General features: G+C 39.5%; 1 protein-coding gene across 20 annotated transcripts in view; it reads left to right on the top strand.

The window, feature by feature from the left end:
• Nucleotides 1-14,709, top strand: part of RGS7 (regulator of G protein signaling 7) — a 583,792-nt gene that overhangs the window by 270,889 nt on the left and 298,194 nt on the right. For all 20 annotated transcript variants that reach the window (XM_063613534.1, XM_055233704.1, XM_055233702.1 and 17 more), the window contains one exon: nt 5,024-5,120. In XM_063613534.1, the coding sequence (XP_063469604.1) occupies nt 5,024-5,120 (97 nt within the window). The remainder of the gene's footprint in view (nt 1-5,023; nt 5,121-14,709) is intronic.

The following is a 14,709-nucleotide window of genomic DNA, read 5'->3' as shown; positions in this document are numbered from 1 at the left end:
AGGTGCTTGCCACCATGCCCAGTTCGTTTTTGTATTTTTTTTTTTTTTTTTTTTTTGGAGAGATGGAGTTTTGCCACGTTGCCCAAGCTGGTCTCAAACTGCTGAGCTCAAGTCATCCTCCTGCGTTGGCCTCCCAAAGTGCTGAGATTACTGGTGTGAGCCACCAACCCTGGCCTGGCTTTGTTTAATTTAATAGCTTCATCTATTTGTCTCTAACAGGGAATTGGCTCTTTGACCTAGTGTGGAAACTTACCTCCTTCTGAATGCTGATGATTATTTCCAGACTTAATCATTTTGTAGCTAGCAGAAATCTTACAGATCATCTGCTTCGAACTTAAGAGTAAAGAAAATAGCCTTCAGAAAAATCCTTGGTGACCCAAGGCATGCCAGCTCTCCTGTCCATGTCCATCGTCTAGTGTTCTCTTCTCCCATGCCCAGTTTCCTCACCCTCAGAAACAGGCTTATGGAAGTGAAAACACACAACTCAATGGCATTTTAATGAATATCTGCATGTGCATATATGTGTGTGTATACACATATATACATGCATATATATGTGTGTGTGTATATATATATATACACACACACACATATATATACACACACATACACATATATATATATGGGATACTTGAGGTACCTGAGTCTTTTGGCCTTAGACTAAATTGCCCCAAATATTTTCATATTTATTGGAGTTGCTTTTTACTATCCCTCATACCTCTTACTGTCTAACTAACTTGTTCTGTTTTTGTTTTTTTTTTTTTTTGCTTGCTTTTAGCATTTTTCTTCTCATCCAATTGCTGTTGCTAATAGGGAGAAAACAGACCATCAAGCTTGTTGAAGTCATGCTTAATATAAAAATTAACAGACTGAGTGAAGGCTTGAGGAAACGTCAACAGATGAGATGGATGTGTTTTTTTATGTGGCCTTGGTGACTGTGACAACCAAAATGAGTGATTGAGACATAAATCTCAATCACTGAGGCTTGTTGAGCCAGCTTGAGGACAAGTTACAGATGCCTGTGTGACTGTTTTTCCCAAAGAGGTTCTTAGGAGGTTTAGTATTTATACATTTTCCTTAAAAAAGAGGAGGCAACAGTGAGAGGAATGATTACATACTTGCGAGACTTTAATTAGTGCCCTGTAAGTTTACATTTTACGTAAGATAAGGTGAACATTTGAAGTAAAAGGGAATGGAGGGAGCAGACATAACAGGGAGGAGTGAAGGAATGACTAATCTCATTTTAGCTTTGTTCTGTACTGGGAAGATAAGTCATTAATCAACATTATCAATGTGGAGCCTTTCAAAAGGGTCTGTTTCTGTTTGCCCCTTAGGGAAGAAAGCCTAATAGTGGTTAGTGAGGAAGGGGTACAACGAGGTGTGTCCCACCCCCATCCCATCATGGCCATGAACTTAGCTTCCAGGGTTTCCCTGGGGTCCCCTTAGCCAAGAAGGGATCCCTTCAGTCATTTGAGTGCTAGAATTTTCTTTTTCTTTTTTAATTGATTTTAGTTTTTAGAAATCAGGGTTTTGTTTTGTTTTTTTTTGTATGTGTCTTTGTTTTTTCATTTTGTTGTTGTTGTTGTTTTCTTTTGTTTGTTTTTGTCTCATTCTAGGCCATGGGAAGGTTCATGGATAAATTATGTCTGGATAAAGATAAAAACAGCTGAATGCATGTACATGATCACGTTTTCAGTCTAGAACACCAATCCTATTTTTACTTGGAGTTAAAATTTTTTTCTCTTGTGGAAATTATGACTCAGAAAAATGGAATATTTTGAAATACAACCACAGAAGTCACTTTTAATTTCCAGCCTCCTATTCTCACTCCTTTGGGATCCCATGAACTGAGAGGGGATGAGACCGTACAAAGAAAACACTGCCACTCAGAGCTACACACCTTAATTCAGCCTGAAGCAGAGGTGACTGTTGCCACATCTCTAGGTGCTGAGATGAAAGTGCGAGTCAGAGAGGTTTCCATGTTCCTCTAATCCAGCCTGCTTTAAACCATTAAGCAGATAATACAAGGGTTTAGAGGCTGATATGAGGCAGGACAAAGCAGCTTATTCTGCATTTCTGAACATTGTAGCAGGTCAATCATGAACAAATAGTAACAAAATGAAAAGTCATGAGAGTATTATCTATTTTCATGTTTCTATACTTAGAGATCTTTATTACAACAGAAGTGGGGTATTTGATATTTGGTTGTTGTTGGGGTCTCTTACAGGCCTGATAAAAGCATTTTTTTTCTTTTTCTATTTTTTTTTTTTTTTTTTGAGATGAAGTCTCACTCTGTCTCCCAGCCTGGAGGGCAGTGGTACCATCTCAGCTCACTGCAAGCTCTGCCTCTGGGGTTCAGGTGATTCTCCTGCCTCAGCCTCCCGAGTAGCTGGGATTACAGGCGCCTGCCACCATGCCCAGCTAATTTTTGTATTTTTAGTAGAGACAGGGTTGCGTCATGTTGGCCAGGCTTATCTGGAACTCTTGACCTCAGGTGATCTGCCTGCCTCGGTCTCCCAAAGTGCTGGGATTACAGGCGTGAGCCACCGCGCCCAGCCTCATATTCTTTTTATACTTGATTTCGGAGCCAACTGAGAACCATAACCATAAAGACAGGCACGTAGGGGTCACAGCATCACCCTGATGGCTGATAAAGGTATTATGGAAGAATGTTTGTGCACAAGTCACTGTTAATCCTGACACACAATCCTGAATAGACTTGCTCACCCCACTAGGGCAGGCATCTCTCCATCAGCAGAGTTAGATGTGGGCTTCTAGCTGAGAGAAAAAGAATGGGCCCTGCAGGCCAGTTTCTCATTCCCAGCTCTTCTATCTGATAAGTCAGCTCAGCTCCCCTGGAGTAAATTAGGGGGTAGAGACAGGCAAGGGGATTAGGGTAATGGCGCACCTTCCACATGGAAAGAAACATAAAGATGGAGAATAAGCATCCTCAGATATCATGGGTGTGCACGGACATTTGGTCTAATATTTGTTGTTCTATATATGTACCAGGCTTTATGTATGTTGTATCATTTGCCCTTAAAATACTTTACCCCACCCTAGGCCCAATGCAATCCCATGAAGAACGCTATGAAGAAATTATTACAAGTATTATTATCACCATTTTATGGATCAGAAAACTGAGTCTTAGAGAGGTTGTTTAACTTACTCAAAGAACATAGATAATAATTAGAAGAGCTCAGAGTCAAATACAAACCTGTGTTTCATTAAAACCCATTCTTTCCACATCTGCAGTTATTTGTCATAGTAATACATCTGTTCATAGTGTGATTACAGCATAGTAATACATCCATTGATACCAAGCACAATAGATTTCTTAGCTGAAAACCATTCTAAAGCTATGTTGATGGAAATTTTTTTTTCTTTTTTTTTTCTTTTTTTTTTTTTTGATATAGAGTCTCGCTCTTTTGCCCAGGCCGGAGTGCCGTGGCGCTATCTTGGCTCACTGCAACCTCCGCCTCATGGGTTCATGCCATTCTTCTGCCTCAGCCTCCCGAGTAGCTGGGACTACAGGCGCCTGCCACCGCGCCCGACTAATTTTTTGTATTTTTAGTAGAGATGGGGTTTCACCGTGTTAGCCAGGATGGTCTCGATCTCTTGACCTCATGATCCGCCTGCCTTGGCCTCCCAAAGTGCTGGAATTACAGGCGTGAGCCACTGCGCCCGGCCAATGGAAATTTGATAATTCATTAATATTAAGTTTAGACTGTGTTTTTTTTAACTGTTTACTTTGAAATAATTTTAGGCTTACAGAAAAAAAGAAAAAATAACAGAATTCCCATACACCCTTTACTCAGCTTCCCTTAATGTTAATGTCTCATATAACCATGGAATAATTATCAAAACAAGAAATTGACATTAGTACAACACTATTAGCTAAACTGCATACTTTACTCAGATTTCACCTTGGTTGCCACTATTGACTGAATTTTTTGAGGGTAGGAACTGTATTGTATGCATTTTCATATCCGTGGTGCCTAGTCATATATGTGGTCTAGAGTTAGTGATAAGTGGTTGTGGAATGAGTAAATGGATGAATGGATTTTAAGTCGCATACTACCACTTGGGTATGTTTGTGTGTCTCTGCATCTGCCAGGTTTAGAAGCACATGAGTAAAGTCTGTGGCTATGATTTGAATGAATGAATGTTCTTCAAAACTAAATTCCACATTGACCTTGTGAAGCACAGCCCTTTAGAATTAACAGCAATTTGTAAAAGTAAAAGAGAGTGTACTAATGAGATTGAAACAAAGATAAAGGGGAATCTAGTAAACAGGCAGAAGGCTGTGGTGTTACATTCATTTTATTGTACATATATGTGTGTGTGTGTGCATGTGTGTGTACATGCATGTGTATGTGTACTTGTGTGCATATATATGTGTGTGCGTACATGTGCATGTGTGGAGTGTATGTGCACATGCATGAGTGTATGTGCATGAGAGTGTGTATGTGTGTGTATTTGTTTTATAACACACTTCAGTAAGTACCCGGGCAAGAGATGTAATAGTAGTTGGCAATCAGTCCTGGATTTCTAGGCAGGTTTTAGAACTTTATTGTAAAACAAAATCACGGAAATTCTCTTGCTTGAAGAAGCAATTCAAGCAGATGCTTTTAAGGCTGTACTTGCTTTTGCACTGATTTCAGTAGAGGTAACATTAATGAAGCATGAATGTGCTATGACAATGGTTGCTAAAACCTTGTGAAATAAACAATCTTTGATCTTAACCTTTATAACCAAGGTACATGAAGTCGGGAGAAAGGCAATATTCAAAGCACAAAATTCCTATTGGTAGCTTAATGGACCCTAACATGGCTGTTTTTGTTGCTGTTTCCTCCATCTCTTTTTAACAGAATTTAAACTATTAATGTGGCAAAAACTAGAAAGGCAAGAATACAACATTGTTCTTAGTTGGGCAAAACTGGAATACAAAATTGTTACAAGAGCAATTTTTTTCAAAAAAGTTCAACTTCATAAAGGTTTTAATTGTGTTATTGTTGTTTAGATGGAAGACGTCATAGCACGGATGCAAGATGAAAAAAATGGAATTCCTATTCGTACGGTCAAAAGCTTTCTTTCCAAGATCCCTAGCGTCTTCTCTGGTAAGTCTGCATGGAGCACAGTTCTGTTTTCTCCTGTACCTCTTAGATAACTATTTAAAACCGATTCCAGCTGTTCACTATTGAAACTCTCTCTCTAATCCATTATTCAGTAACTACTTATAAAATGCCTGTGGCATGTTTATCATGTGAAACACTTGAAATGATAGTAAAACAAAACACCAAAAATCATGACCCTGCTCTAAGTTAGTTTGTAAAGACCGAATGAACAAATGTGAAATCAAACAATATTAAAATAAATAAAGACATACAAAAAACAATGTTACGAAGGTTGTATATGGAAATTAGGAGGGTGAAAAAAATCAGTGATTTCTTTTTCCTGACTGATGGGGAGTCAGGAAAGCGTTTCTACAGGGCAGTGGTGAGCTGTTTGAAAGATGAGGAAGAGCCATATTCACTCAAGACCACTGTCACCACCAGCTGTGCTCACCAAACTCCACAGTGACCAAACTGTAGAGAACTTGGGTCAGGTTATGAGGGTCTGTGAAAGCTAGCCAAAGAATCTAATCCTGATAAAAAGGGAAGTATGGAGACATTTAAAATTTTTGGCAGAGGATATTGTAATGAAAGTGCTTGGGATACACTGGCATTCAGTAAGGGCAATAGCACTGTGACAAGGGTAAGACTCTTGCGGGAACAGGGTGCCCAGGTCCTGATACCCAAGGGCTGAAGGAATAGAGAGGAAAGAGCGTGAGGGTTTAGTGAATAACTAGGCATGCAGAATAAAAGACATAGCCCAATGGATTTCATTTTTTTGTTGTTGTTGGTTTATTTTAAAATGGGGAGACTGAGAGATAAAAGAATCATTATCCAAAATGAGGAACCCCCACGGGTTTGATTGGCAATGACTGGAGAAACCCAAGACACAAGGAAGAGTAATAAGCTAAGCATCTGTGCTCTGACTCCAGGAGGCAGTGAAAGTGCCAGTTTTGAGGCCTGGGATGTGCTGGGGCATGGCCTAGCACAGCTTAGGGAAGAGGTAAGATCAGACAGCCCGAAGCCTCAGCAGCGAGGAGGGAGAAGAAGGCGGCTGATGCTGAGTGTGGGTGGGAAGGGTGCTTCATGGGATTCCTGTACAAGTGTTGCAGGCTGCTTCCTCATGACCGGGATCAAGAGAAGATTCATGATCAGGAAGCCGTCAAGCCTGGGAAGAGGGTAGAGATCAGGACAGGAATAACAGGGAAGCAGGCCTCCGTGTTGGGGTTTGAGATCTATGTTGCTGTCAGAGAGAAGAGAGGGAGCTTGGAGCTGAGGAGAGCTACTGTGGAATGACAATTTGCTCTAACAGAATGTGTCTTCTTTTTTCCCTGGTACTCCCTCTTACACCCACTTCGTTCTAGTTTCTTGCTTTTTCTTAATGATGCCTTGTACTTTTTACATCTGTGGCTTCACTCCATTTCTCCTCTCCTCACCACCCCACTTACAGGCCATTCTGACTGTTAAATCCCATCCGTTCTTCAGTAGTCAGTTCATAGAGCTCATTGGTGAAAACTCTCCTGAACCTTTTGTCTCTGTGCTCTCAAAGACCTTGGTTTTTGCATCTCTTATATGCCTCACTTTGTCTTAGAGTTATTTTGCATATGTCCTATATCCCTAGCTAAACCTTAAGCTCCATTTGGTCAAGGATTCAGAAAGTTAACTCCACATCTAAACACACATATAAAAATGTTACTCATATATATGTTGATGAGCTAATGAAAGGGATGAACTTATCTCCTTTAGAATTCAGGCAGATAAATGCACTACATTGCCATCCTGCACTGGGAATTGTGGTCAGTTCAACTGTGTATGGCCTGCTTAGAGGCATTCTAATTCAGGAATTATGAAAATACATAGGCTAAACAAAAAACCTTTGCTCATCTGATTAAGCTTGGCTGCAACTTTGTGATATCCACTCTAGTAGAGTCTAAAATTTTTGATTGAGTTCTTGAGATAGCAAATATCTCAACAGCAAGCTGTTGGAAGAATTCTTGGTTGACAACATTAAGATTTTAATTGAAAAATAAGATTGGACATATAGATTGAGAATTAACCTGGGAATCTCTGATAATTGTTTTAATGTTCATTGCTGTAAAATAACAGTGGTAGCTATTAAATAAAGAGAATATCAATGACATTTTTCACGTTAATGTAATTAGGTCCAAGTAATCATTTTATGTTCCCTGGAAACTTTGCAGGCGCGCTCTGCCTCGTAGGTTCAATTAGATGCTTTGTCGTGGATTTAGTTGGTATATCTAGTATTATGTCTAGCACTTATCAGCTTCTTTATATTAATATTCCCAAATTATAATGTTCTCAAGCTCCATTCACTTTACTAGAAGTTTTCAGTCTTTTCTAGTTAATATCCCTCCCCAGATTTTTCTTATAATCTATGGGGATTGTTAATTCCTCTGTTCTTTTGTGGCCCAACTCGCAACCGACTGCTGGCTTTCCCAGCTCTTTCAGCTTCCCCCTTCTCTCCCTGAGCATGTTTCGTGGTCTACTGCAGAGCTTCTAATGAAACAAGGAATCCGCTGACTTTATTGCCCTTAGTAGAACCAGAAACCATTGTGATGAAGTCCTGCCATATGTGAAAGGAGGGTAGTGCAGTTGTTGCAGACTGGAGTCAGTCTTTGCTATGGACTGTTCCACAGGGAAGGAAGGATCTCAAATGTTGTAAATCTAACTTTCTCAAGTTACCAATTTGTGCTCCTTAAAGCCTCATTACTTCCATGGACCGTTAGTATCAGAATCACTTGGAAACTTAACAGGGAGAGATGTGTTAAAGAATGCAAAATTACAGCCACATAGTTCCAGTGTTCTATGCCACCGTAGAATGACTATAGTTAACAATAATATATTGTGTAGCTTCAAATAGCTGGGAGGACATTGAGTCGTCCTGACAGAAAGAAATGATAAATATTTAAGATAATGGATATGTTGATTACTCAAAAAGGATAAATGTTTATCATTTCTCACTTTTCATTATTTATCACCAGACATTATTTGTTTCTTGTTTTGTTTTGTTTTTTGAGACAGTCTTGCTCTGTCACCCAGGCTGGAGTGCAATGGTGCAAACATGGCAGCCTCACCCTCCTGAGCTCAAGCGATCCTCCTGCCTCAGCATCCCAAGTAGCTGGGACCACAGGCACGTGCCACCATGCCTGGTTGATTTTTAATTTTTTTTTTTTGTTTTGGTAGAGACAAGATCTCACCATGTTGACTAGGCTAGTCTCAAATTCCTGGGCTCCAGTGATCTTCCTGCTTTGGCCTCCCAAAGTGCTGGGATTATAGGGATGAGCCCAGCCATCATACATTATTTGTATCAAAACATCACTCTGTATCCCATGAATATGTACAATTATTATTTGTTAATTTTAAAAGAAAATATAGTATCTGGACCCACCCCCAGATGTGCTAAATTAGAACCTCAATTTGTGCACTAAAGTTTAAGACATATTGCCTTAAAATGCACCCAGAGAAGCTGGGCAGCTCCTGGGAGCATGCTTGTTTTATTGAGGGCTCTGGGATCAGTGGCCCCCTTACTTGCGCCGATCTTTTTCTTTGAAGGGCTCTAATCATCTCTGCAGTCTGGCCTCAATCAAGGCCACCCCAGTCTATCTAATGACTTTTTAAAAAAATTTTTACTTGGGGAAGGAAAAAGCAGTTAGGAAGAATAATCTAGTTCTTTCTCCTTCCTTTACTCCCAAGCTGAGAGTCTCTGTTGCCCCTAACATTGATAGCTGTCAGCAGCTTTGTGGGAGAATGAACACTATCCAACTCCACCAGACAACTCCCATGCTTCAAAGGAAAACACAGGTGATGGTGGCCAGGTAATGCCCATATCCACCTCAAGTGAAAACAGCTGTGTTGAGAAAGTGATGCTATAATCCAATTCCCCCTGCAACATCTGCAATCCAGATCCAGATCATGTCAAAGAATGCTATGACAAATATAATCTACCTAATAATAGGGTTTGTTTTGTTTTTGTTTTTCCTGCTAAATGCATTTTGTCCAGTGAAACATCTAGACTTTTCTTTGGTTTTTTTTGGTTTTAGAGTTGTTGATTTCAACCTCCTGGTTTCCATAGTCCCAAGACCATAGGACAGTATCTTTGGATAATTCCTCTGTGCCATTTCCTTGAACTCTGAGATGAGAAATGTCCTTGAGTGGATCCAATCACAGCATTGCCTTTTTCTCCAGAAGTGCCTTCTCAGCTGCAGAGATAGCTCAGGCAGCCTCACAGGTCATATGTGACCTGGTGTTTCAGGGCCAGGGAATGAGCTCAGTTGTGTATGTACACTATAGAACTTGGCTAACAGCTCTCTCCCCTGGGATTCTGTTGAGATTCCCAGAACTTTGGTGAAGTGTGTGTGTGACTCTGTGTGTGTGTGTGTGTGTGTGTGTGTGTGTGTGTGTGTGTGTATGTCTGGCACTGAGGCAATGTAACCTAGGGGCTGGGTAATGCCCCTCTGCAGAGAGCAGCAAAGGAAGCCTGTCTGCAGTTGAGAACAGTGAAACATGTAAGGAAGAAGCAGAGAAGATAAGGCAGAGAGTACTGGGTTACTGGTAGCTTTGCAGCTCTTGCCCCAGTCCTCAGGCACATTCCTGCAATCTGCACAAACTTCCTTCTGGTTTCTTTATCTCCTTCAATCCTCCACAGTAAAACATCTACCTTTTGTTTCACTATGTTTTTGACTTCGACTTCCCTTTTCTAGTTTAAACTTTTCCCATCTCAATATTTCTTCTAATTATACCTAGGAGTCATCCCCCATAGCACATGTATTGGACACAAAGTACTTATGGTTGCAAAAAGAAAAAAAGGAGTGTACATAAAACATGTTATAAAAGGAGAATATTTGAGATTGATGAAATGCCACTCTGGAGTATGGCTGCAACAATTTCTCTGGAGAAGGTCTTAGGAATGCAGATTTCAAATGCAAACCACAGATATTCTAATTCATTAGTGCTGAGATGGAACCAGGCAATCTATAATTTTTGTTTTTATTTTACTTTATTATTTCTTTTTTCCCCTTGATTAAATATTAAGCTCAGATTATAGAAATACGTATTTTTAAGCTGATTTTAAAAATACTGGATTAGTGTCTGCTGGTCTTAGATGCATGCTAACTACGTTTTTCTTTATATTTTTAATTCAATGCAATGAACATTGATCAAATGCTCACTGTGTTCCAGTAACTATACTGGGTTTTGTGGGCTAGTATTTTACTGTTGCTGGGGAAATAGATTACATATACATTAGCAATAAATGTGTTACTAACCTGTATGAGGAACCAAGGTAAGTTCCTTCAGCAGAGGTTAAAAAAGTCAGGTGTAGGAACAGAACTGCTTAAAGGCTATCACTTTGTAATCTCATCTTCAACAAGGAACTTGAATTGTCTGTCCTTAACTACAAAAAAAATACCTTTAAGAAGTTTGAGTTTAATGGTATCAAAGCCTTTAGAGCAGGCAGATAGATGATTATTTGTATCTTATTTTGTGATTTCTGCGAAATTGTACTAAAAGACATTTCCTTCATGTTCCCTAAGTTTCTAATGAAAAAAACAATAAAATAAATGTATTTTGTAACAAACTACTAAAAATTTGTGTCTTTGAAGATAAACCTGACTTTTTCCTTTTTAAAAAAAATAATGTATAACCTGTATTTTCCTTTTCCTTTTTTCTGTAGTTGCCAAGAAGTTCACTGCTAAATTTAATGTTCCGTTCTTTCTTTTTCTCATGTGATTCATCACTGACATATCTACCTTTCTTTGTCTTCTAATTGTTTTTTTTCTATCTTTTATTGTTGTTCTTTTAAGTTTGTTGGGGGGCTATATAGTAAATTGCTTCAAGTGATATTTTGAAGGCAGATAAGGAATAAATCCTGAAGAGGCATCTGAGAAGTGTCTACTTTGTGGTAAGGAGTGGTTTTGCCTGGAATCCACCCCATTCAAGTGGGGATACATCTTGGCTTTGAACAAGTGCTCTACCACAATAGAAAATAAAAGATGAAGTTCAAATATTATTCCATGAGAGTTTCATAAAACTGCTCAGTCACTGTTAACACCATTATGTCTTCAAATTGAGAAAATAACTATATAGCTAAAAGTATATTTATAGATTTTGCTGAAGATTTTCTGTACATGAAATCTGTAAGTCTTATTCTTGCGTGATAGCTCTTTCCCTGGAATTCATATCCTGTAACTTATAATGTTTATTCATTCTCTCATCTGAAAATCTTTGGTAAAGCAAACTATAACACTCATACCAGCTAAAAATCCTTTGTACTTAAAACTCTAAATTTTAGAAGAATAGAGATCCAAATCCAGATGAAGCATAAAAGTTTATGAATAAAAGAGGAAATGATTAATTTTACATTTGTAAGACAGTTGCTTCATTTGTGATACTGTTTTAAACTGTACCATTTACCTTGGCTACAGGCATATTTGAATGAATTAAAACTGACAACATAGGTTTTCAGTTGCTTAACAAGATATTGAAATAGCGCGTGGTTTCTTGTGTGCTCTATTCTAGAAAATATATTACATTATAATAATATCAAGTACTATTTGGATATAGATGTTTCGATTCATAATCATGGGTGCTTTATAAATTTTAGGTGCATTATATAGTAAATAGGCTTCAAATCCTGATGACTGGAATAATTGCTTTTTTAATATTTTAAACAATAGTCTAACGTTTCCAAATAATTTCAATGAGCCCTTGAGATTTTTTTAAATAATAAAGTTGGTTTTTGGTTTGTTTGTTTGAGGCAGAGTCTCACTCTGTCATTCAAGCTGGAGCACAGTGGCACAGTCATGGCTCACTCCAGCCTTAAATTCTTGGGCTCAAGCAATCGTCCTGTCTCAGCCTCCTGAGTAGCTGGGACTACAGGCATGCACCACCACATCCGGCTAATTTTTTAAATTTTTTGTAGTGATAGGGTCTCACTGTGTTACCCAGGCTAGTGTCAGACTCCTGGGCTCAAGAGATCCTCACGTCTCTTCCTCTCAAAGTGTTAAGATTACAGATGCAAGCCATTGCGTCCGGCCAGCATATTTATTTATATACTTATTTATTTATTTTTGAGATGGAGTCTTGCTCTGTCGCCCAGGCTGGAGTGCAGTGGTGCGATCTCAGCTCACTGCAAGCTCTGCCTCCCTGGTTCACACCATTCTCCTGCCTCAGACTCCCAAGTAGCTGGGACCACAGGCACCCACCACCACGCCCAGCTAATTTTTTGTATTTTTAGTAGAGACGGGGTTTCACTGTGTTAGCCAGGATGGTCTCGATCTCCCGACCTCGTGATCCGCCCGCCTCGGCCTCCCAAAGTGCTAAGATTACAGGCATGAGCCACCGTGCCTGGCCAGCTTTATTATTTTGATGACATCTATTTTTTTTCTTTACTTCGGAGGAAAATATTAGTTGGTAATTTGGAAATCTACTATGTGGTTAGTGGCTTTAAATACATTAGTTTTATTCCTTTCAACACTGCAAGGTAATTATTGCTTTTCTCTATTTCCTAGAGAAGGAAATAGAGGATCAGAGAGTTCAAGCTTTTGGCCCCATTTGAACAGTTTACTAATATGTAAACCACAGTGGGTCTGAGGCAAAATCCCATTCTGTTTCTCACCACCTCATGGGTAACCCCATGTTTGTTGTCCTTCACATGATGTCCTGTGTTGTTTCATTATGACAAGCACACACATACCAGAATTGGCAGGATTCTGGGTACCTGGGACTCTTACATTCATCTCCCAACATGCTCCTGTTGCAGATGTAGTCCTATGGGGTACTCATCAAAAACACCTGAGCTTCTGTCTTCATTTTTTACCTCTAAGGAGCAGTGTGACCCTGAGTAACCCACTATAGTTTTTTCACCTGTAATATTTGGAGATTGTATCTGATGATCTCCAAGTTTGCTTTCTGCATAAATTCTATAATTCAGAGAACCCAGTGAAGGAGAAAGAGTGAAAGAACAATTAATAGGATAACACAATAATAAACTAGACTATTTACAAGGTATTGAAATAGCAACACATCAATGGAAATCTCACTCTACTTTTGTCTCAAGGCAATGCCATCCGTCTCATGGCTTAAATTAAATATTTCTAAATGTATGTTTCTAATTCAGACCTTTTCTCTGAACTCCAATAAATTCAACTGTGTATACAGTATTTTCGCTTGGATATGTCAAAGAAGTCTCAGACTACACATGTCCAAGATGAGAGTCATTGTCTTACCCTCAGCCCCTTCCCTGGTTTCTGCCTTAGTAAAAATTGCACATGCCAGAAATGCCGGGGTCACCTTGACTCTTCTTATCCCCCTCTTCTCATATCTGTTCTATCCACAAGTGCTGTCAGCTTAGCTTGGACCATGTATGCTTGTATTTCTCTACTGCAAAATATTATCTGCACTTACCTGAACTATCTCATTGATCCTAACTAGTCTCCACATTGACTCTGCACCTCATCCTGCCTTTCTCCAAAGGGCAGCCACACTACTATTTTCAAATTGCAAATCTGTCCAGTTAAAATCCATCTTTGATTTTAGGATTAAGACCGAAATTCCAAACAAGATCCCTATGGAAGAAAAAAACTTTTCCTGTTCTCTCTTTTTTTTTTTTGAGGTGGAGTCTCACTGTGTCGCCCAGGCTAGAGTGCAGTGGCACGATCTCAGCTCACTGCAAGCTCCACCTCCCAGGTTCACGCCATTCTCCAGCCTCAGCCTCCCGAGTAGCTGGGACTACAGGCGCCTGGCTAACTTTTTGTATTTTTAGTAAAGACAGGGTTTCACCGTGTTAGCCGGGATGGTCTCGATCTCCTGACCTCATGATCTGCCCACCTCTTCCTCCCAAAGTGCTCCTGTTCTCCCTTATGGTCTGTTTATGGTTCTTACTAATTACGATAACAAAAGACAGATTAACAGGAGAAATACATACACATTTTCAGAGGGATATGCTGAAGGTATTAGTATTAGGGAGGAAGTTTAGTTATTATATTTGTTATACAAAAATGGAGGATTAGTTGGAGGGTCTTAGATTTTTAGGAAAATTACATCAATCGAGGGGTAACTGTTGGGGTGTTCATGGTTAAAATATGATTTCTGGGCTCTGACTGTGTTTCATTTTAGTCTCTGGTTTTTGGGGTTTGGCAAGGGTACGTTTACCTATGTCCTGCTTTTAAGCAGCAAAGGGAAAGGTGGAGAGCCCTTCATGCATTTTCTGTTTCTCAATTGCCTTTACCTCAGAATAATCAATATGCCAAAATGGTATGTTTTTTGGTGGCATGTTCTGATCCTCTTCACGCTTAAGCAGCAACCTGGGTCAGTCCCTCCCTGCCTCTCAGACCTCATCTGGTATCACTTCCTCCCTCGCTCTCTTGATTCTAGCTGTAGAGGTCACTTTTCCATGGCCACTCTGGTCATGGAAACTTATCCCTGCTCTGCTTTTTCCTCCATCTAAAATGCTTTCCCTCCTTTTCCCCTATGCCCAGTTGAGACCCACTCACCTTAGGTCTAAGCCAGTTTATATATATATATATATATATATAGAGAGAGAGAGAGAGAGAGAGATGGAGTCTTGCTCTGTGGC

This window comes from Symphalangus syndactylus, chromosome 19 (genome assembly GCF_028878055.3).
Source record: "Symphalangus syndactylus isolate Jambi chromosome 19, NHGRI_mSymSyn1-v2.1_pri, whole genome shotgun sequence".
Lineage (NCBI taxonomy): Eukaryota > Metazoa > Chordata > Mammalia > Primates > Hylobatidae > Symphalangus > Symphalangus syndactylus.
Note: the sequence above shows the minus strand (reverse complement) of the source record. Positions and strands in the feature narration are given on the sequence as shown.